This window comes from Diabrotica undecimpunctata, chromosome 2 (assembly GCF_040954645.1).
Source record: "Diabrotica undecimpunctata isolate CICGRU chromosome 2, icDiaUnde3, whole genome shotgun sequence".
NCBI classification, from domain to species: domain Eukaryota; kingdom Metazoa; phylum Arthropoda; class Insecta; order Coleoptera; family Chrysomelidae; genus Diabrotica; species Diabrotica undecimpunctata.
In genome coordinates, this window is record NC_092804.1 from 84,246,493 (window position 1) to 84,271,726 (window position 25,234).

The 25,234-nt window shown below is 31.6% G+C and overlaps 1 protein-coding gene across 5 annotated transcripts in view; it reads left to right on the plus strand.

Moving 5' to 3' along the window:
* LOC140434712 (diacylglycerol kinase theta) overlaps nt 1-21,196 on the plus strand; it is a 495,511-nt gene extending 474,315 nt beyond the window's left edge. For 4 of the 5 annotated variants that reach the window (XM_072523170.1, XM_072523171.1, XM_072523173.1 and 1 more), the window contains one exon: nt 19,679-21,196. In XM_072523170.1, coding sequence (XP_072379271.1) covers nt 19,679-19,819 — 141 coding nt within the window. In that variant the 3' untranslated portion in view covers nt 19,820-21,196. Of the gene's footprint in view, nt 1-19,367 lie in introns of all 5 variants that reach the window. The other variant, XM_072523172.1, reaches the window with a different exon arrangement.
* The last annotated feature ends 4,038 nt before the right edge of the window (nt 21,197-25,234 follow it).

Genomic DNA, 25,234 nt, shown 5'->3' on the forward strand with positions numbered 1-25,234 from the left:
GATTATTTATTCACTAGAGTTGAATCGACTCCGTTGCTAATTTCTAGTTACCTATCATAGGCGTCCGTTTTGGGTAGGTTAATGGTTATTTTAACGCATAACTTTTTTGTTTTTAACTTTTAAGCATTTGTGATACTAGATTATTAGATTGTCAGGTATTCTAGTACTCTTATTTTAAGTCGGTAGAATACACCGTTTTCGAGAAAACTCGATTTGAAAATTTTTCGTTTTTTCATCATGAAAGTTAAATTAATATTTTTTGCATTAGTTGGCTTTGAAATGTCAATAGAAGTATAACCTACATTTTTCATTGTCAAATTATTGTCAGTTCGTGAAGTTCCTCTTTTAGTTTTTACTTTGTGCCATTCAAACATAACAATTTAAAAAAAAATGGTTTTTACTCATCAGGAATACGGTGATATGCATTTGGTTTATTGCAAAATGAAGTGTAACGCTGGAGCAGTAACGTAGATACGCTGAAAAATTTCCCTATTAAGAGAAACAAGTTCAGTGTTCCCAAAAAATTATGAAACAAGGCGACATAATAATGTAACAGCAGCACATGAAGATGTTATTTTAATAAGAGTTGAGGAAAATTTAGAAATTAGCGTTCGAAGACGGCTAACGGCTATGTTCACTAGGAAACTAAGTTCCTGTAGCTGGCTGTGTACCATGTATCACAAAAAAATTTATTTCAAATCCTTTATAAAAGGTATATAATAAAATACCCAAACGGGCTATATCACAAATACATTACAGAACGTTTTCGGAATGTAAATTCCATCATCAGTGTAAAGAAGTATACATGCTATGAGACACTAAAATTAATAACATTTAAAGGGTTTTCACCCATATATTTTAGTGGCTTATAGCATGTATACTTCGTTACATTGATGATGGAATTTACATTCCGAAAACGTTCTGTAATGTATTTGTGATACAGCCCGTTTGGGTATTTTATTATATACCTTTTATAATGGATTTGAAATAACAATTTTTTAACTCCTATGTATCCCACAATTTTAAAATCTTCCGCAGAAAATATCTTACACAACGAAAATCTATATCCTTTTCATTTAATAAAGAAACAAGCACTGCTACAAGGAGATTTTCCTGCTCGTGAAAAAGTCGCTGTATGGTTACAAAATCATAAAAATCAAAATAAAGATTTTTTCAGATACATTTTTTTGCGACGAAGCTGCATTAACAAAAAATGGAATTTTTAATGTACATAATGCACATTATTATTCGTACGTTGGTGACAATCCCCACGTTGTTTAAGAATTTAAGCATCAACATAGGTTTAGCATATTTTACCTAATTTGTTAAATAATGTGCCTTTAAATATACGGCAAAACTTATGGTTTATACATGAGGGCTATCCGGCCAACTTTAGCAGGTATGTACCAGAATTTCTTGATAATAACTAGATACGAAAGTCACTGGATTGGAAGGAGCGGTACAGTTGCTTGGCCAGCAAGGTCGCCGGATCTGAATCCTTGCGATTATTGTATTTGAGAATATATAAAAGAGTTTTTTGTTACTATCTACCTTTGGTACTTTTGTGTTACTCGTAGTTTCGTTCCATTGTAATTATTACTTTGTTTTTAAAAACCTTCAACCAAATATTGTTTCAAATTAATTTTTTACTTCTTTTCCCAAACTTTTTTTACGAATTGTGTGCAGCATTTATTGAACAAAAAGGTAATTTACAAAATTAATTATATATATATATATATATATATATATATATATATATATATATAAAGTAGTTAGGTATTATTGACTAACACGTTATGTAAAATAAAGTTTTATTATGAGGTTGCAGTCATTAATAGGGCAGGAAAGTGAAACTCTTTGTTCTTTATCAAGCTTTCGCAAAATTTATTTGCTTCTTCAGTATATGCTAAAATATGGTATCAGTAAATACAATGAAATTATAATTAAATAGCATTGTATAAAACTAGTATAAAAACTTACAACATGAGGTTAATCCATTAAATTTTCAAATTTACAAAACATTAAAACTTAACTTAATAAAATTATATAGTTATGAAGTACAATATTTTAATTTTATTTATTTTGTAGAAATTCATTATGACATTGATTATGTTGATGTTTGATTTATGTCAGAAAGACACTCGTTTCTGTTTATTATATTTTTTGTTGTTGATAACTAGCTTTTGATTGTTATTATTAAAAATTGTTAAATAAAATTAAAATATTGTACTTCATAACTATATAATTTTATTAAGTTAAGGCTGTTTTAGCAGTTCAAGTACACTGCGATTTGAAATGGGCGTATCACTTACTTTTCTACACTGCTTACGCGAGACCATCTTTACTCAGTGCCGCCGGCCGACGGGTAGTTTAATGACAACAAATACATTATTCTCCATTCAAATTAGTTTTAACGCGAACTAATTGACCGTACGTTCATGAGATTTGACGTCACGAAGGCGATAACGATGAAACTAAGCGCCGATGATGAGTAACACGTTTCACTATTAGATTTCAGTATTTTTTAGCAATTTTCTTTAAAGTTGGAACACGCTTTTCTCGATTATTACTGGACACAGAAAGGTGAAACAAAAATCAACGATTACAGAAAAAAAAACTCTTTCGAGTGATGGGCGTAAAAAGTTTGGTTATAATAGAACGTTAAACAGTATATTCCAATTTTTCAACAGAAGTTTCAAAAAAATAAAAAAAGTAAAACCATCAGTTTAAAGGCAACATAATTTCGAATAACGTGTCCAAATTTCGAGACATTTTGTCGGTAAATAACAGAGAAAACACTGTCCCTAGATTTTGGTGCACCGATAAAACAGCCTTAAGTTTTAATGTTTTGTAAATTTGAAAATTTAATGGATTAACCTCATGTTGTAAGTTTTTATACTAGTTTTATACAATGCTATTTAATTATAATTTCATTGTTTTTACTGATACCATATTTTAGCATATCCTGAAGAAGCAAATAAATTTTGCGAAAGCTTGATAAAAAACAAAGAGTTTCACTTTCCTGCCCTATTAATGATTGCAACCTCATAATAAAACTTTATTTTATATATATATATATATATATATATATATATATATATATATATATATATATATATATATAAATGTTTTTGATGGGTTGGAGTCAATAAAAGGGGCTATTGGTTAACTATTTAATACCTCGAGATTTCAATTGTGTTTACAATTCTTATCAAGAGCTGCTAAAAAAGACAAAATATCTTACAAAGTTGAACTATAAAGAAAAACATTTTTTGTTAACTCACCAAATAAAATTAGTTTCGTTAATAAAAATTGCTGCAAATACATGTCAAAAAGAATTAATACTAAAATGCCCTTATCTAATAAATTTTTCCCTGAAATTTTAATAATTTTGAAAACATTTTCTTAACAAAAAAATAATTGAATTTATAAATAGTTTAAAGTAGCAACCAATTACAAATAAGCCTCAATGTCATAAATGCCAACTTAAAATGTTTACCTTTGACAATTATATTGTCAAAAATAAAATTTTGTTTAAAAATTCTTTTTTGTTTAATAACAAAAAAGAAGAAGATTTATTCACCATTGATAGATGTCTGAAGAAATGTAACAGATATATGGAAAATTAAATAAAAATGTGATATTTTTCTAGTTTTATATATAAATTATAAAGAAATAATATAATTATAAATTTTGCTTAGGTTTTGAATTTCTGATCTTTTGTTTAAACTATTATCACTTTTGCTAATACAAACCATTTCCAAAAAAGTCCTTTTGAATTTATTACTTTCACTACATAAAATTTTAATGTTATCAAAATCCATAATATGGTCTTTATCGATTACATGCTCTGCCAAAGCACAAGATGGTTTTTTAATTCTGCAATCACTTTTGTGAGAAATAATGCGATTTGAAAGATTTCTTCCGGTCTCACCAACATAGTCAGATTCACACTGAGTACAACTAATGCTGTATACTACCATTTTTTCAAATTTGTCTATAGGATATTTAGTTTTGGAATATAAAGATGAAATAGTTTTGATGTTCTTTGTTGCTATTTTTATATTGTCAATACCCTTTAGTGTTTGTATTAATTTAGGTGTTAGTGATGGTATAAAAGGTAGTGAATGATAATAGATGTTCTGATTGTTAGATACAATGTTTTGAGATTTAGCAAAAAATGGTGTCAAGTTATTTATATTAACAATATTAGAAAAAAGCATCCTATGTAGCATATCTGGAGGATAAGTTAATATCAGCAAAAGCGATCTTAATCTCTAAATTAATAATATTTCTTTAACTTTAACTTTTTTGAAAGAAAATTACATGAGTTACGTACCAAGGCTTATAATATCTTAAATTTCCACACATTTAATGAATTTAATCGTAGACAAAGAATTAAATACAACACAGAATTTCATAAAATTAAAAAAATACAAATTAATAAGTTCAATAAATTAAAAATAGAAGCTTTTGATAAGATAAAATTTCAAGAAAAATGGTTTAAAAATCTAACATCTATTCATTTTCCTTTTGAAATTAAAAAATTTTTAGCATTAGAAACTAAATTTTTTTTATGTCCTTCCAAATCTGATATTAGAGTTCCTAATTTACTTTCTGATATTGAATCAATAATCAGACCACTTATTGATAGTCAAAAGGATGTTGTTAGATCTAAATGTACAAATGTTATTACAAACTTTTTACATAAAGAAGTCAAAGATCATTTTTTAAATAAATACTATGTACAAACTAAACTTTTTCTTAAAAACCATCCTGAAATTTACATTGTCAAAAGCGATAAAGGTAACGTAACTGTTGTAATGTATAAAGAGGATTACCTACAAAAAACTGGAGAACTCTTAAATGATACTAAGTATTACACTACACTTAGAAGGAGTCCTGTTTGTACTTTACAACAAAAAGCAAATTGTCTAGTATCTAAATTAAACAGAAATAAATTTATTGATAATAAAAAAGCAAAAGAGCTCAAAATTTATAATTCTATTGCTCCACGGTTTTATGCTCTACCTAAAATACATAAACCAACTTTATCTATGAGACCAATTGTTTCATCTTTATGTCCTCCTAATGGACCAATAGCACAGCTCCTCACTGACATCTTAACTAATGCTTATAATTTAAACAACAATTTTTACATTAAAGATTCATTTGATTTTAGTTCTTTCATTAATAATTTCCAATTACCACAAAATTATGTTTTAGTTAGTTTTGATGTAACATCTCTTTTTACCAATTTACCTTTAGATTTAATCATAAGTAGTGTTGAAAAACATTGGAATGAGATTTCGCAACACACTAATATTGACTTATTACATTTCAAAACACTTTGTTTTTGATTCTAATATTTTTATATTTAATGGTGTCTTTTATAAACAAATTTTTGGTAGTCCTATGGGATCTAGTCTTTCACCCATTCTAAGTAGCTATGTCATGGATGATGTTATCAGTGATTGTATTAACAATTGCACTTTTTTCATTCCTTTTGTTAAAAGATATGTAGATGATTTAGTTTTGGCACTTCCTAAACACAAAATTCATGAAACAGTCAACATTTTCAACAATCATAATCAACATATACAATTTACAGTTGAGGAAGACGTAGATAATTCTCTACCATTCCTTGACATGAGAATTGTAAGAGGTACAGACAATATGTTGAAAACCAGATGGTTCAGAAAACCCATATGTAGAAATAGATTTATAAGCTATTACTCTCATCATCCAAATAAGATGAAAATGAACCTTATAACAGGATTAAAAGAACGTGTTTTAAAACTTTTTCATCCAGATTATCTACATGAAGATCTTCAATTGTTAAAAAATATTTTAATTGAAAACTCTTATCCTCCAGATATGCTACATAGGATGCTTTTTTCTAATATTGTTAATATAAATAACTTAACACCGTTTTTTGCTAAATCTCAAAACATTGTATCTAACAATCAGAACATCTATTATCATTCACTACCTTTTATACCATCATTAACACCTAAATTAATACAAACACTAAAGGTTATTGACAATATAAAAATAGCAACAAAGAACATCAAAACTATTTCATCTTTATATTCCAAAACTAAATATCCTATAGACAAATTTGAAAAAACGAATGTAGTATACAGCATTAGTTGTACTCAGTGTGAATCTGACTATGTTGGTGAGACCGGAAGAAATCTTTCAAATCGCATTATTTCTCACAAAAGTGATTGCAGAATTAAAAAACCATCTTGTGCTTTGGCAGAGCATGTAATCGATAAAGACCATATTATGGATTTTGATAACATTAAAATTTTATGTAGTGAAAGTAATAAATTCAAAAGGACTTTTTTGGAAATGGTTTGTATTAGCAAAAGTGATAATAGTTTAAACAAAAGATCAGAAATTCAAAACCTAAGCAAAATTTATAATTATATTATTTCTTTATAATTTATATATAAAACTAGAAAAATATCACATTTTTATTTAATTTTCCATATATCTGTTACATTTTTTCAGGCATCTATCAATGGTGAATAAATCTTCTTCTTTTTTGTTACTAAACAAAAAAGAATTTTTAAACAAAATTTTATTTTTGACAATATAATTGTCAAAGGTAAACATTTTAAGTTGGCATTTATGACATTGAGGCTTATTTGTAATTGGTTGCTACTTTAAACTATTTATAAATTCAATTATTTTTTTGTTAAGAAAATGTTTTCAAAATTATTAAAATTTCAGGGAAGAATTTATTAGATAAGGGCATTTTAGTATTAATTCTTTTTGACATGTATTTGCAGCAATTTTTATTAACGAAACTAATTTTATTTGGTGAGTTAACAAAAAATGTTTTTCTTTATAGTTCAACTTTGTAAGATATTTTGTCTTTTTTAGCAGCTCTTGATAAGAATTGTAAACATAATTGAAAGCTCGAGATATTAAATAGTTAACCAATAGCCCCTTTTATTGACTCCAACCCATCAAAAACATTTATATATTTTTTCCAAACGAGTCACAAGTACTTCTTTTTTTTTACTCTTATATATATATATATATATATATATATATATATATATATATATATATATATATATATATATATATTCAGGGATTCTATAGTGTTCACTGCTTTCCCTCGCTCAACCGTTTCCATCTCTCCCTGTTGTCCCCTTTCTCCATCGTTTAGGCCTCTTTTACTCATGGCGTCGTCTACTTCGTTCCTCCACGATTTTCGGGGTCGTCCTCTTTTTCTCCTTCCTATGGGGCTCCATTCGGTTATTCTCTTTATCCATCTGCTGTCGCTAGTTCTTCTTACATGCCCATACCATTTTAGTCTTTTTTGTTCTATATATGTTAATATGTCTATTTCTATTGATGTTTTTTGCTTTATTTCGTCAATACTTCTCCTATCCATTCTTGTTACTCTGCAGCATCTTCGCAGGCATTCCATCTCTGTTGCTACTATCTTACTGCTGTTTTTCTTGTTTATGATCTAATTTTCAGCCCCATATGTCATAATACTTCGCACTAATGTTTTATAAATCTGTGTTTTTGTCTTCATATTTAGGTGTCTATCCCACCATACTGAGTTAAGTTGTCGGATTGCTGTTCTTGTTTGTCCTAACCTTTGTGTAATTTCTTCCTCTGTTGTTGCCTTTTTCGCGATTATAAACCCCAAGTATTTGAATTTATCCTTTTCTTTGATTGCTACGTTGTCAACAATCTATAGATCTTCTATGTCTTCTTCACTTGTAGATAGGTACTCTGTTTTCGCGAGGTTAATATCTAGGCCAGCCTTGGTATATTCTTCTTGTAGTTTCTTCATCATGTAGCTGAGGTCGTCTTGGTCTTGTGCAATCACTACTTGATCGTCTGCAAAGCTTAACGTATATAGGTATTCGTTCCGTACCGGTACTCCCATGCCTTCACATTTTCTTTTCCATGTAGTCAAGGCTTTCTCTAAGTATATTTTGAATAGTTTTGGAGACGTGGAACAACCCTGCAGGAGCCCTTTTGTTGTGATGAAGTCTCCTATGATTCTTGTTCCCATTTTAATAGACACTTTATTTTCTTTATACAGAGCTTTTGTAGCTTCAATGAGTTCCGTCTGTATTTCTAATTTGTACATTGCCTCCCCCTCTTGGGGGAACCTGTAACCCTAGAGAGCGCGTCCCCAGGTGGCGGATAGAGGAATGCCCTCACCGGCCTGTTTGCAGCTAGGCCGGCGGGTAGGTGGGAAATAAAATACCACCCGCGGACCAACAGGTGGGGTAGATAGGACTCCTAAGCCGTAGAGAAGGCAACTTATCTAAGAGAAGGATACTCTGATTTAAAACCCTGATCCTCCAAGTTGGGGGTTGAAGCATCGGGCCAACTCCTGGATACTCGGAAAAAATGATCAAAGGTTAAAAATTTCAGCAAAAAGCCTTGGAATTCGGACGGATTAAACTATAAACGAAATTCGCAAAGAAAATGGATTATGAATTTGGGTGCTTGGAACATACAAGGAATAAGGACAAAACAGGAGGAGGTCTTCCGTGAACTGAGTAAAATGAAACTAGACATCTGTGTATTAACTGAAGTAAAGAAAAAAGGAAGAGGAAATGAAAAGATAAACGAATACCTGCATTTCTATAGTGGCGTAGAAAAGAGCGAACGAGCTAAAAGGGGAGTGTCTATAGCAATACATCAGAAACTGAAAAAATGTATTAAATCATGGCAAGAAATAGATGAAAGAATTATCCTCATGGAAATTAAGAAAAATGGCCATGAAATAGTGGTAATTGAAACATATGCACCGACGGATGACTCAAGGGTTGACAGCAAGGAAGAGTACTTTAACAAGTTAACAACTGTTCTAGCCACAATTAATAAGAAGAAAGAAATTTGGATCTTAGGTGATCTTAATGCAAGAACTGAAAAGAGCTCCAACAGTGAAATACTAGGGAGATATGGAGAAGACATTCTGAACGACAATGGTCAAAGATTAATAGATTTTTGCGAGGCACATTCTTTGAAAATATTAAATGGTTTCTTCCCCCATAAGAATATACACAAATTTAGATGGACGCAGCCTACCAGGAATTTAAAATCAATAATTGACAATTTCATTCAGCGTAAAGTTTATAAACTAAAAACGAAGGACGTGAAGGTGTTTAGAGGGCCAGAATGTGGAAGTGACCACCATATGATTATTGCAAAAGTAATGGTGACATTTAAGAGAGAACAATCAAGTCACAAAAAATGATGAAGTAACAGACATAATAACAACCATAGAAAACATAAAATATAACCTGGAAAGCTTTAAACAAGATTCGACAAAGTTCTTATATAAAATTAGAATAGCTCAGAAAATAAAAAATATAGAAACAAAGGACTTAGACCCTAAAAGTCTGTATGAGGTAATTAAAAAATATATTCATGAAGCGGCAAATGAAGCACTGGGAAAAGTTGAAAATCGGAAAAAAGGAAAACCTAAATGGTTGTCAACGGAACTAGAAGAGAAAGTTTTCAAGAAAAAAAAAATCGGTTGCCTGTAAAGTCGGTTTTACGGGCGAAGATTTTACGTGACAACGTCTTTTTCTCGGTAGAGTATTTATTGATATGAATATTATTAAATTGCACAATAGAAACAAGGAATTGAATGAAAATAAGAATTGCACAAATTTTAACTATAGAAATATATTTTGTTTACTAAAACATTGTACATGTAAACTTAAACTTAACTAATTTCTATTTGAGTGATTTTCACCGATTCAACGCGCCTAATTCTCTAGTGCTGCGCGCGCAGCGGACCGATCATGTTTGAGTGGGAGAGAGACGCAAGGCATTCGCCGGTCCGGCGGGCCTCTCTCTCGTTCGGTGACTCATCGTAACAGACGTGAGCGGGCGTTACACTTTTTCATGAGTGACTCCGAGCCACAACCTAATTTAAGACGTTGTCACGTCAAAAACAAGCATATCACATATGGCTTCAATCCAAATATCCTCAAGACAGAGAAATATACGCTAAATGGAATAGAGAAGTTAAAAAAGACGTGGACAAAGCGAAAAATATAAACTGGGAGGCTAAGTTTGATGAACTGGACAGATTTATGAGTGGAACAAAAGTGGCACAAGCTTGGAAAACATTAGAGCAGTTTAGGAAAAATGAGAAAAATGAAGACAACATTTCTCTCATAAAGTTAAATGAATGGGAAGAATATTATACGAAACTGCTGAAAGAGGATAGAGTACAGATGGGAAAAGATAAGGGAATTAATAGACAACAGAGACGAAAGACAGGAAATCCCAATAATAACATTATCTGAATTGACGGAAATCTTAAAAGAGGTTAAAAACGGAAAAGCCGCAGGGCCTGGAGACATTCCCATAGAACTGGTTAAATATGGGCCGACTGCACTTTTAGAATTAATAGTAGACCTTTTCAATAAATGTATATGTGGAGACCAGGAAATTCTTTTTTTTTTTTTTTTTTTTTTTTTCATGGCTTCGGCAGTTTGCCATACAGCCAGTTACATGATCTTTTAATCTCATTAGGTACAGTAAAAAGTTTTTGAGTTATTTGCAATCGAATAGACTAAAATAGATAAATTTACAACATTTAACAAAAAGAAGAGAAAAAATATAAATAATACATACACATATATATCCATAAACATATACAATTAACATGGGTCACTCGTTTCACGTACAGGGGACCATCAGGACATTATAATATATAACATACACAGAACTAGGCCACGGTAAATAGGATTAAACATATAAATTAGAGAAAACAAAGGTAAAAAGTAAAAAACTAAAAAAGTTACCTAAAGAAAAATATTACATTTGGTCAAAAAATCGATTATGCAATCGTAAATTAATCTATTTTGAGTCGCTAGGGCAGATAAAACGTTAAACGGAGATTTACCGGTAATACGAACTATATTATTATATAATAAGGTGGATTCCAAATTATATTTGGCACAACCAAAAATTACATGATCTAGGTCACCTTCTACTCCACATTCCACACAGTTTTTACTCTCGATCACATGAATCCTTGCAAGATGAGCAGGAAAACAAGCATGTCCAAATTTAAGCCTAGATATGGTTGTTATATAACGCCTAGGGACATTATAAGTTCTGTGCCAATGTGCAACAGGGACAGTTGTGTGTAAAGAAGTGTATCTATTTGGGTTGGTAAAACAAAACTCAGACCATAGGTCACTCCATTTATATTTTAAAACTGCCTTGCGTGAAGCAACCAAATCAGAAATACTGGGTAGAAATTCTGTGGTATCCACTGAATAAATACTTAATTTGGCTAGTTGGTCCACATGTTCATTATGTTTAATTCCACTGTGTGCTTTGGCCCATATAAATATCACTTTTTTTTTATTTTCCTTAAAGTGTTTAACTAATTTTTTAATTAATATTATGTAGGGATTGGAGTATGTGGTTGGAACAAAAGGTTGGTTAATGGCTGTGAGAACTGACATGGAATCTGAAACAATAATAACGGAGGAATCTCTGTTAGAAACAAAAAGTAGGGCTTGATATATGGCAATTGCTTCCGCACTAAATATGGAAATATTTGCTTTTAATTTGAACATTTTTTCTACCTTCTCCATGGGGATATAAAAGGCACATCCTGTACCGTCTTCTGATTTGGAGGCATCCGTGTAGATAGTACTGTAGTAATCCTAATTGGATAAGATGCTTGTTATAATGTTGTTATTTGCTCTTCCAGTGTTAACATAATTTGGTTTAATAAATTTAACGCTATAAAAAAGAGCTTCAAAATATATTCTATATTCATATATTCTATGTGAAATTTCCATGTGAGCTTGTGATCCAGTATAATGCCCAAATATTTAATTACCTTTTTAAAAGGAATTTCTCGCTGTTTTACTATAAATGTTTCGATATTGGGAATATTATGTCTACTGAAAATGGTCACTGCTGATTTTGTGGCCGACAGCTGAAGGTGATTTTCTTCCAACCATATTTCTACAACGTTGTAGGTATCCATTAAAAATCCAAAAGCTTCATCTCTCTTCTTTGTTTCACAGTAAATGCAGAAGTCACCTGCATATTGGATGATCTTAAAAGGATATTTTTCCAACTTTAATTTATGTAGGTCAGCTGTGTATAAATTGAAAAGAAAAGGACTTAAGACAGCTCCTTGTGGAATTCCTGTGAAAACATATCTTGGGCCTAATAAATGGTTGTTAAAATCCCTGACATAAACATGTCTTTCTGAATATAATCCGATAATAGCATACACTATTGCCTTAGGAATGTTAAAAGCAATAATCATTTTTTTACTCAAAATATTTAAGTTTAAGGTGTCATATGCTTTCTCAATATCAATAAAAATTGTTGGAAGAAAGTTATTTCTAGAGAAATTATTTTGAATATTTGTTACTAAGGTTGTAAGTGCATCTAGCGTACCCACTCCTCTTTTGTATGCAAATTGACAGGGCGTAAGCAGGTCTTTTTTATGTAGTCACCATTCCAGCCTATGTTTTATCATACGTTCGAAAGTTTTTTGCACACATGATAGCAGAGAAATTGGTCTATAAGAATGGGCCAAGTTAGGGTCTTTACCTTGTTTAGGAATCGGTGTGATTATAATTTTCCTAAAATCTTCAATGCACTCACCTGCAAGCATCTCATCAAAAATTTGTAGAAGAAAACTTTTTGCTATAATTGGTAGGTTCTCTAACATCGGATACTTTATTTGATCAAAACCCGGGGCAGTACTTTTTTTATTTCTTAAAGCATAATTTAGTTCATTATTGTGAAAATTATTTGCCAAAAAATGTTTTTTATCTAAGATCGTATGTTCGATATTTACAGTGAAAGGAACAGTCTGGGGAGCTACATGATTAAAAAACTCATCTATTAAATCATCATTATGTGGCTTACCAATGTTTATTGTTTTACGATTCATTTTTTTTGCTTGTTTCCATATCATGCTAGTTGGAGTATTTTTGTTGAGATTGGAACACCATTCAATCCAACTTTTTTTAGCTTTTTCTTTTAATGTTCGTTTAGTAAGTGCCATGCATTTTTGGTATGCAAGAAAATTATCTTTTGTGGGGTTTTCTTTGTATACTTGTAGTACATGTTTCCTTTCAGAAATTATGTTGTCACATTCTGCATCCCACCAAGGTGAAGGTGTTCGATTTTTGCACTTAAACGGTCTGTATTCTGTTAAAGTTCTTTATGCCGCATTATTTATACAATTGATTAAGAATGCATATTTTTCTTTGGTGGTTGGATATTCTGCATCAGTAAAGTTATAAAAGTAGTCTTCCACAAACTCTTTATATTGTTCCCAATTAGCTCCTTTTAGGTTCCATCTATATCGCGGAATTGTGATGTCCTGCGGAATTTGCTGCATTGCAAGAGTTATTTTTATCATAAAATGATTCGATCCAAGTGTGTCAGAGTAAACTGCCCAATCTATATCACTAGCTACGTCCGAGGAGCAAAAACCTATTCAAATTCTTGATATCTTCAATGGTATGAATACCTTTTAAAAATTCAACTATAAAATCTGCAATTGACTTTACAATGTGTTTGTTATTTAAATTTTGATAATTTGGTGGATTATTATTTCGAGGCAGTGGTTGATTAGGGCCAAACTGAAACGGAAACATCGGTTGTGGAGGAGGAGTGTCATTAGAAATTCGACGTTTTTTATTGCTATGGCCGGTAGGACTTCGTGTAGGATGGGTGGGCAAAACGTAATTGCTATTAGTCTTAAAATTTGAGTGTAAAAGGGAGTTAGAATTTCCAGACTTAGATTCAATCGCTGGTAAAGGCGGAAAATTGGAGTTGGATAAAATAGAAAAACTATTGTTTACAGATATTCCAGAATAAGACATTTCACAATATTCTTTTGCCTCAATAAAGGAAATATTTTGTTCAACCATAACATTCTTAATTTTACGTTGTTTTTCATAATGAGGACATTTTCTTGAAATAGAAACGTGGTCATTTATTTTACAATATAAACAGCGAATTTCTGAATCGTGACAAACATGATTTTCAGCTTTTACATTACTACACTTAATACATAACTCTTCAATATTTTTACATTGCCTAGAAATGTGACCATAGCGTAGACATCTGAAGCACTGTGTAACTCTGCTAAAAAACCGCTCCACCGAAAAATATACACTATTTATTGAAATATAACTAGGTAAAGTGTTCCCTTCAAAAGTTACAATAATGGTTTTTTTGGGGACATACTGTATATCACCATCCTTTTCTATTCTACGATGTGTACGTTTAACATCAACTACTGTTGAAGGAGATTTTATGTTATCTAAAATATATTTCGTATCGAATTGAGTATCAATATCTTTTATCAAACACTTAATTTCTAATAAATGATTTGGTATAAACGCTACAAGATCATTTTCTGATAAAAGAGGATTGTTTACTAAAGCATTGGCATCAGAACATGTTTTTAGACTAACTTTTATTCTATTTTTTCCAACAGATCTAATTTGGTTAATATTGTTAACATTTAGTTTTTTGTGTAAGATATCTCCCACAAATAAGGGATGAAGACGACCGGCATTTTCAATATTTTTTCGTTCGATAAAAACACAAATATTACTCAAATTATACTTATCTCCATTTCTTAGATTAAAAACTTGGTGTTTAAAAAAGGTGTTTTATTTTGTTTATAAATATCCTTTTCTTTATCACTAATGACCTGACGACTGGTTTCAGCTGTTGTCTCAGAACTTAAAGTGGTATCCATGTCTTGTACGGGGAGCGATAAATAATTTTCTGACTCCGCATCACTTTTAGAGTTATTTGCACTCATTGTCTGGTTAATAGTTACACCTAACGGCGTCTTTCTTTTTAAAGCTTCCCCCATTTAGGGGGGAGCTATTTACACTCCGTACACGTTAACCACCGTACCACTCCGTTGGCTACCTGAATGGGAATCTTGAATACTTATTAATTGTAATATAACTATTAAAAACTGTTTAATATACACACAATTATTAAAAACTAATAGGAGAACTTTTAATTATCAAGTTTAACTTTGACAGTTATTTGACGTATGAGGAAATTCCTAAAGATTGGAATAAATCTTATATAAGCTCCATATATAAGAGAGGGAATAAAAGAGACTGTTCCAATTATAGAAGTATTAGTGTGACGAGCTCTGTGGGCCGGTTGTACGGCAGAATACTAAAGAAGAGGGTTGAAAGACAGATACAAGATATTGAAGAACAAAGCGGCTTTCGTACCGGGAGATCCTGCCTTGATAATATATTTATCCTACGACAAATAATTGAAAAGCGTGTCGAAAGAAGTAGAGAGACCCATTTGGTATTTATAGACCTTGAGAAAGTATATGATAGTGTCCTATTAAAGAAAATGTTTGAGGTCCTCGAAAGGTCCGGATTGGATTCGACGTATATCCGAGCGATATATAAATTGTACGAAAATGCAGTTAGTTGTGTAAAAATTGGAACCAGAACCTCAAATGAATTTAAAGTCACTAAAGGCCTAAAGTAAGGATGCTGTTTGTCACCGACACTCTTTAAAATATACGTCCAAGAAGCATTGAGGAATTGGAGAAATAAATGTAGATTTATGTGCATCGAAGTGGGACAAGAAACTCTGTATACATTGTTGTTTGCAGATGATCAGGTGGTGGTTGCAACTGATGAGGAAGATATAAATTATATGGATCGAAAATTATTTGAGGAATATGCCAAATGAGGGCTTACTGTAAACATAAGCAAAACAGAATATTTAAAAATTGGAGGAAATACCACAGATCTGAGGCTTGAAAACGCAGTCATAAAAGGCTGCAACCAGTATAAATATCTAGGAAGCATCATATCAGCAGATGGCAGAGTTAAGAGAGATGTACAAAATCGAATAACCCAAGGGGAAAAATGCATACGAATACTGAATTCATTACTGTGGTCAAATAAAATAAAGATGCATACCAAACTTCGCGTATACAGAGCAATTGTAGAACCAATTACCACATATGGTGCCGAATGTTGGACGATGCCAAAGAATGACCGAGATAAAGTAGACGTTGTGGAAATGGATTATCTTAGAAGGTCATGTCGAGTATGGAGAATGGAAAGAATCAGGAATGAGGAAATACGAAACCGTACAGGAATTAGAGATACTCTTTCAGATAAAATACAAGGAAGGCAATTACAATGGTATGGTCACGTGATGAGAATGGAGGAGGAGCGGTGGCCAAAGAAAGCCTTAATGTATGTTCCGCCAGAAAGAAGGAAAAGGGGAAGACCACCAAATTCCTGGAGAAGAGAAATTACAAAAACAATGCAATCTAGAGGCTTAGAAGAGGGAGATTGGAGAGATAGGAAAAGATGGAGGCTGAAATGCGGGAAGCGGCAATCGCCGTAGGACCCCCGTTATATGATGATGATGATGATGACATTGCCTTCCATAGTTCTGACCTTGGTACAGAGTCATACGCCTTTCTCAGGTCCACAAATGCCAAATGTATATCTCTATTTTTTGCTTTTTTTCTTTTCCAACAGTTGTTCTAGTGTGTATATGTGGTATATGCATGATCTTTTTGTTGTGGAGCCTGCTTGATCCTCCCCGATTTTGCCTTTTATCGCTTGCTCTATCTTTTCTCGCAGTATCTTCCCATATAATCTTCCTATTGATGATATTACGCTTATTCCTCTAGTTTTCGCATCGTTTTCTATCTCCTTTCTTAAATATAGATGTCATATATGCTTCTGTCCATTCCTTTGGGAGCTGTTCTCCATTTATGGCTTTCTGAAATATCCATTGTATCATCCGGTGTTATTTTTTTGATCCGTATTTTATAAGCTCAGCTGAGATGCCTCCAGGTCCCGGTGCTTTCTTATTTTTGATTGCTTTTACGGCCGTTCTCATTTCCCTATCTGTTATTTCTATTTCTTGTTATGGGGATCTGCTTCGTCTTTGCCTGTTTTCTTTTCAATGAATTGTGGTCTTAGTTCTGTTAACAGTTCCTTGTAATAGTCCTTCCATTCTATGTCCTGTGTATTTCCCAATTTAATTTTTTTTTTTGAGTTTTGTTTTAATCCTTTCTGTACTTTCCATGACTCCGAAGTTCTTGTACCTCCTATGTATGTTTCAATATTTAAGCAGGTTCTTTCCCATTCTTCATTCTTTTGTTGTGTTATTTGTTTTTTCACTTTTCTATCTTTTTCTCAAAATCTTTATAAACTTCATTGTTATTTGTAGTCAGCCATTTTCTGTATAGTTGCTTTTTTTTCAATTATTCTTTTTGTTGATTCATTTATTTCATAATGGTGCTATTTATTTGTTATATGTTCTTTTTCTTCAATGGCTTCGAATTCGAATGCTGCTTGTCTTATACTCGCCTTTATATGCTCGCATATTGCTTCGATGTTGCCGTATCTAAATTCTATTAATTTTTGGTCTAGACGTTGTTGGTATAGATTGATTGGTCTTGGAGTAGTTCTATATTGTATTGTTTTTCTCTTATAGTATTGAACAGTTCTTTTGTAGAGGGGGTCTTGTTATGTTTCCAATTAATGCCCATTTTTGCTGTCAGTAGTTTATGGTCCGTTCCACATTCTGCTCCTCTTCTGACTCGCACAACTTTGATCTTAATTGTGGTATCTTGTTTGATTATTATGTAGTCTATTATCGATTTCAGGTTTCGTGTTTCTTGCCTCCATGTATATTTATGAATATTTTTATGTCTGAAGAATCCGTTGGTGATTTTGTAGGTTGTTTAGTTCGCATAATTCAATCAGATGTTCTCCGTTATCGTTTTGTTCATCCTCTCCAAATCTCCCCACAACTTTATCGCTTTCTTTCCTTCCGGTTCTGCCGTTAAGGTCTCCTGTTATAATTATCTCCACGTTCTTTTTAATTAGCTCTATTTGATGTTGAATTTGTTCCGTGAAATGTTAATTTTCTACTATCGGGAAATCGTCTGTTGGTGCATATACTCCGAATATCACTGTCTCTTTACCGTATATGTTTATATGCATTTTAATTATTCTCTCGTTGATTGGTTCCCATGTTCTAAACATGTTCTTCCACTTATTTTTGATTAGTATTTCCACTCCTGCCTTTGCTCTACATTCTTTATTAACTCCGCTCCAGCAGTGGATATGGTCTTCTATTGTTTCCGTTCCATTTCCTTTCTTTTTGGTTTCTGTTGTTACTAGTATGTCGTTGTTGCTTTCTCTAAACTCCTTGATCATTTCCATCGCCTTTTTGTTCCATCCTTGTATATTTCATTGTATGTTCCATCCATGTTGCATATATGAATGTTCTATCTTTTCTTCGTTTTGATTTTTCGTTGAGCTTTGATAAGACTGGGTCTTTTCCGAACTCTTCGCAACATTGCCCCCCCCCCCTCCCGTATCCGATGGGGCTCGCTCTATAAGAGGCGTATTTCCACCTGGGGATGTATTTCCGTATTTGGATTTTTCATCTTGCGATTTTCGTTCTTCTTACCCTTATATTTTTCTGTGTGTTAGGTTGCTAATTCCTAACGCCACAACCCCCGTTTGGAGTACCTTACAAAATTAATTAAGGTGCCTATTAATTTAACTTTTATGACGACGAAAAATTTTCAAATCGTTTAGATTCATATTCGCGTTTAGTTAGAATAAGATGACGCATATTAAACGTATGGGACAGTGCGTTTCCAAATTCATAATTTTGAAAAATGAACTAAAAACCGACATTTTCAAGATGTATAACTCAGAAACAATTGATTTCTGAGTCTTGAGGCACTCAGAACTTTTCATCAGCATGACCAAAGCTACCCATCTGCAAAGATTCAGTCAATTTAATTCAAACTTTTACATAAGAAAAGTGCCGGGGTCCTTTTGGGAGCATTAATTCCTATATCGAGCCCGCGCATGCGTGCTCATAGCCAATATTTAAACAACAAAATATTCACTTGCATTTTATTAATAAAATAAAACTATATCAATTAAAACAAAAACTTATGTTTGAAATTTTATAGTCGTTTACGGATTAGTATTTATAAATGGAAAATTTTTAATGAAAATTAATGAATATAAACACCCATTATTCATAATGATTCTTATTTTTTCAATGAAATAAGTTTGCAACACTAAATGTATTCTGAAGCTGAGTGAATGGACTATAACTTATAAGATTTCGTCAGTATTGTTCAATACGAAAAAAGCCAAAACGTTTAAATTATATATTATGAAGATATTTTAAATTTTGTTGAGTTATCTTCGTATCCAGTCGGATTGGATCCTATTTTTCTGATCTGCAAAAGTTATTAACTTTACCATTAAACACGGTTTCGCATAATCTAATAACTTTTTTACTTATTTATTCAGGCAACAATGCTGAAGAAAAATAAGTTCAAGCGTCGTCCTACCGAACCAAACATACTACCGGCCAATGGGGAGGGGGGAAAGAGCACAGACGAATAATTCCAAATATCAACTCGTTTCATAAAACACAACATTTTCTCACAAAACTTTTTTTTCATTTTTATAAGAATTTTTCATTTCTCTTTTATCATATAGGCATGAGTATTTTGCTTGGTTTTTTAGGTAATCGTAAAGTTGCTTTTATAACTTACTTAAAGTAGAAAATATATTCAATTATTTTAAAAAGTGTACGTTTGTGTACCTTCCCCCCTCAGGCCACCATGTTGAAGAAGATGAAGGGTAAAATGAAACGACGTAACACGGAACCTACAATGTTGGTATCTCCCGGAGTTCAACTGGCGCCCTTACCTTCCAATGATGGGGAATCTCCCACGGATCCAAACACCAATTTTTAGTTTAACTTTCATTTATAATTGTGTTAGACTTTCTTCCTTTTTATGGATGTATTATTTTTTAAATTATGACTCTGGTAAATGTATTTTTAAAACAGTAAAAAGTAATAGTTATTACGTTAGAGTATGGTATTTTTACCAAAATACTGGTGAAAAAAGCGGCATTCGCCAAATTTAATTTGTTTAATTCTAAAGCATTTGTTTAAGTACAAGTAATGTACTAGTTTATAGTCTTAATATTTATTTTAGGGTGTTCTTATCGAAATGACAATGAATTAACTCTGCTAGTATTATTGTTTAAAAAATAGCTGGAACAAAAAGTTTTTATTTTAATAAAATCGAGAATAAAGAAATAAAAATCTTTATATAGCAAAAATGTAGCAGGCCACAATGAGCCTAGGAGAATATTTATTGTTGTATTGGTTAGTTCACCCTACCTCAAGATATATATTTAAAACGGTACATTGATGTGTGTACCTAGATGTGGCAAAGATCCTTTAATAACACCTAAAAAACATCTTATAGGGACCGGAGCAAACATCTGCTCACTATAAAATTCCGATCATCAATCCCTCTGGAAGACAACTATTGGAATAATGTTAATATATTGTTTATTTTAAGTGAAATGAAAGTGGTGTATTACAAATTCGAACTACTACTTTTTTTGTGTAGGGATAGGATTGAGTTTATAGTGTGCTATGGTTTTAAGTATCGGTACTGTTAGATGTATTCCAGAGTTTGATGATCAAGAGTAGGCTATACAATCTTAGGCATCCCTTTCCAAAAGTTTGTAGCCACTAGTTGTGGCAGGTATGTTGTTAAACAAGTATTCCTGATACTCTGTCTTTATAAGAAACCTTTACTACTAAGTTTGTACATAAACATAAAGGTTTGTCAAAAAGGCGAATTGATAGAATACACTTACGAATGTCGGAAGTGTTTATTCTCACTTGCCAGAAGGTGACAGTGAACGCTGTTATTAACCTACCTAAGTACATAGGGCTCAATTCTTCATTGATGCTGTCTGGGGCTTATTCCATGGAGAAAGTACTTCAGGTAGATTTATGACACCCGTTTGAAACCCTAATTTTAGCTGATATATTACTTTAATTGATGTGCTCTATTGTTTGTAATTATATTTCCCAGGTATGTATTTTAGATGATCGCCAAAACAGTCACTTTTGTGTTTCATTAAATAGAAACAATTTGATAATCTACCTACTCCGTATGTTTATTAAGACAATTATTGATCTCGATAATCATACTAAGTACTTTTGATTTACGTAGACTGTTAAAATGTTTCTCTGTATATGAAATATATATATGTATATGTGATTAAAATAGATATATGAAAAATTGTGAAATATAGAAATACTACAATTTGCGCATTTTTATTTCTATTATTAGGTATATGTAAAATACTTTTTATAGGCCAGTAAAAAAACCGTTGAAAAAATCATATATAAGTTATTGAAGGTTCTAAAAGGCCAATGAGGGATAGCTGATAAAAAATCCGTTGAAAACGTACAGATAATTTTGATTTTTTTTTTAACAAACGTTTTTTATACATTTTATAGACAAATAGTTCAAATAAAAGTTGTAGATCTTAACAAGTTCTTTCTTTTTAACGTTTCTAAATTAAAATACATAAACAATTCATCGAGATAATTGCAAAAAACCCATAGTTTTGCAGTAATTTATGAATGTTAATAACTTTCTTTGTTACATAATGACATGTTATATATTTACTTGAAATTATGTCCATTAATCAGTTATTGAAGTGTGCTAAATCTTAGCTAGATCGACCAAACAGTTTGTAAGTTAGTAAATTTGTTTATCCCGGAGAGCGGTTATTTAAACAACTGTACTTGCGCAAACCGTTACTCTAGAGGTATTTTTCAGATAGCAATCGATTCTTTGAGGCTTAAATTTTAAGATATATTAAAATAATTCAAAATTTCATTAAAATTGTTATTAAAAAACCGTTTGAAAAAGGGTTAATTTTTTAGCTTATAAACATTATTTATAATTGATATTTTTATGACACGCCAAAAAGGTATAACCTCTTAAATTAATGGTACTCTTAAAATACCGTTTTAAGCTTAAATAGCTACATTTTTTTTAGAATGGAATTTCAAACTGGAGCATACTCAAAAAATTGCATTATCTCGCCTTCTACGACACACAGAAGATTGACTTTTTTAGAAATTTGATTGCAGTAGTTTAATAAACTGATAATAGCTGTGTTATTTCCACATCCCAAAAAAAATCGGATAATCCCGGAAAAATTAATTAGTTAAATTTTTCCGTAAAAATTCTGAATTTTACTATTATTTCGTAAGAAATATTTAAATTTTATTAATAATTATATATTATTTTTATAAATATATAAGATTAATTATTTTTTCTACTCATGTACTTCAATATATTAAAGTAAAATGGGAACATCCCAGTGGTAGGCTGTATACCATAGTTTAAAAAAACTTACATATAAGTAAGAACTTCTTGTGTATACGGTATATTATTTATTAAAAAATAATTTAAAAAATTTATCCAAAAGGATTACAAATCTTCAAAACCTTTTCGGTCCAGTGGGACCATCATCAATAAGAAATATTAAAAGTAGTTGAAATAAGCTACGTACACAGATGTGGAAACCCTTATCTTATATGAAAATAATGGTGAATTTTAATATATTAATGACACTAGGTCGATGTTATCAGACTTAGTATGAAGGAAACATACATCTTTCCTGCTCGAAAGGGTGCACAACTTTGTGCAACTAATGGTAACAACCGACTTAGTCGCTATCAGCTAGTTTCAATAACTTTTAATGTTTAACACCGATGATAGTCTGGCTGGACCGAAAAAATTTTGAAGATTTGTAATTCTTTTGGATAAATGTTTCAATAAATAATATACAAATGTACACAAGAAGTTCTTCTTTCTATGTAATTTTTTTTAATATAGCAATTATAATTTCAATACCTGTATCACAATGGGCTTCATTATGCTACAGATTTTCATTATATATAGACTTTTAACCAATAGAATCGCTAGATGACGTTCTGTATCGAATGTGTCTCATACGCAATGAGTTAAATGAATAAAATATTCAAAAAAGCAAAACCTATATCTTTTTACTCTTTAAGATTGTTCGTTTCACAAATAATTTTTAAGTTATTTAAAAAAAAGGCATTTATTCAAAATTTCAAAAAAAAATTAAAACCATTTTTATTAAATAAACACTTTAAACCGGTCAAACCGGTCATATAAATAATACATAAATAAAAAAAAGTTAATTTCCTATTGATTGCTAATTAGGGGGTGATTTTCACAATGTTTTACTAAAAAAAGAAGGGGCCAACTTTATTTTGAGCGTAACTTGCTTAGTTTTGGTACTAGAAACCTTTTTACCATAACAAATAAAGCTTTTTTAAACAATTTCAAAAAGTTTTCAAAAGAGTTTTTGGTTATTTCACGTTGAAATATTCCATTTGGAATTTGTCAATAAGAACCTACTTTTCATGAGCTACAACTCTGGTTCTACTGGGTTTACAGGTTTCATAAGTACCTACACATTTTTTTTTTGTTTTTTATAAGCTATATTTATGCCATTATTTTTTTCGATTAAATACTTACTTTTTTAGTTATTTGCGAAAAACCGTCTGAAAACGTGGTTTTTACTTTTAAAAATGAACATTTTTACTTGCTGACTGGCCCATTATTTCCAAAACTGATACTATCAATTCCTTAAATTTGTTTACAAACTTTATCATGAATTCAAATTTATTACAACTAATAACTGAACCTACAAGGTTTAAAGCCAACAACAATACTTTAATTTTAGACTTATTTTTCACAAATAGCGATCAATTAATTTTTTACACTTAAAGTGTCCTCTCCTATGGGTCTTTCTGACCACTTGCTTTTTACTGCTCACCATTAATTTAGTTTAACTACTGATTTCTTTAATGAAAATTCAGTTTTATCCCAATTAAACTGGCAATCTATTTTTCTTAATCACTCTGATCCATCGTCAATGTGGGACTCTAATCTTCATACTGCTATTACAACAATCTCTGATCATATAACCGAACGGTAGGTATGCAGAAAGCGACTAAAACCGTGGATTAACCTCTCACCTACCTACTTAATTCGACACAAGCGAAAGCTTTGGTGAACATAACTCACTGACTCCCTTCATGATTTTCTCGCTCACCGTAATTTTTCTAACCGAGTCAAACAATCGTTGCTAAAGTGAAGAATCTATCATTGCAAGTGATAATAGTAAAAAAAGTTTATCGATACAATCGCAGATCTTTATCTTCTAAAGTCTCCATGCCATTACTTCAAAAAGCTGAGGGATCTTTATGCTCTTCGAATAACGAATCTTCGGAATATGTATCGTTATTTTTTTCTCAGATTTTTACAGATGAACCTAACGATACCATTTCTCAAATAATGTGCCCACGTTTCTCTAAAACTCTTGATAATATCTCTTTCACAACGGATGTGCAATTAAACATCATTTATGGAAACTACGCAATAATTCATCACCTGGATGAGACGGACTAACCTAAACCGAAGTTTCTCCTTCAAGAAAATGAAATGTCATCCCTCAGCAACAGCATGACTTTATCAAAGGTCGTTCAACGAAAATAAACTTACTTCATTGTGTAAATAATTGGTCATTATCTTTAAACAATCGGCATCCTCTTGATGTTTTTTACTTAGACTTCTCCAAAGCTTTTGACCGTGTTCCAAAACGTCGATTACTAGCTAAATTGGATCACTATGGTATCTGCGGAAAGTTAAACATTTGGATTTATGATTTTCTATCCGACAGATACTTCATTCAGATAAGCCAGTCAAGAGGTGAGTCCCACAAGGATCAGTACTTGGACCGCTACTTTTTTGTATCTACACTAGTGATCTGCCGCTCATTGTATCCGCTAAGGTTTCCATTTACGCTGATGATACTAAATTATATATGAATCCAATTATTAACCAACATGTTCTTCAACACGATCTTGACGCAATCTTCGAATGGTCCTCAGAATGATTACTTCCGCCTAACATTGAAAAATGCGTTGTTCTACATATCGGCAAAAATAACCCACCACTATCGTACTTTAATAATGGACATATCTTAAACTCGGTAACCTCCCACAGCGATCTCGGAGTGATAAGAAAAGTGACTTAAATTGGTCTGATTACATAGTGTCGGTGTACGCAAACTCGAAACTGTTTTTGATCCGTAAATGTTTTACACATATATCTCTAACCTCCGTTAGTAAACTTTACTTAATATACCTCAGACCTATTCTTGAGTTTGCCGAGCCAGTCTGGAGTCCAGATCTCAGTCGCGATAAAATTCTACTTGAAAATGTTCAGCGTAAAGCCACAAGACTGGCA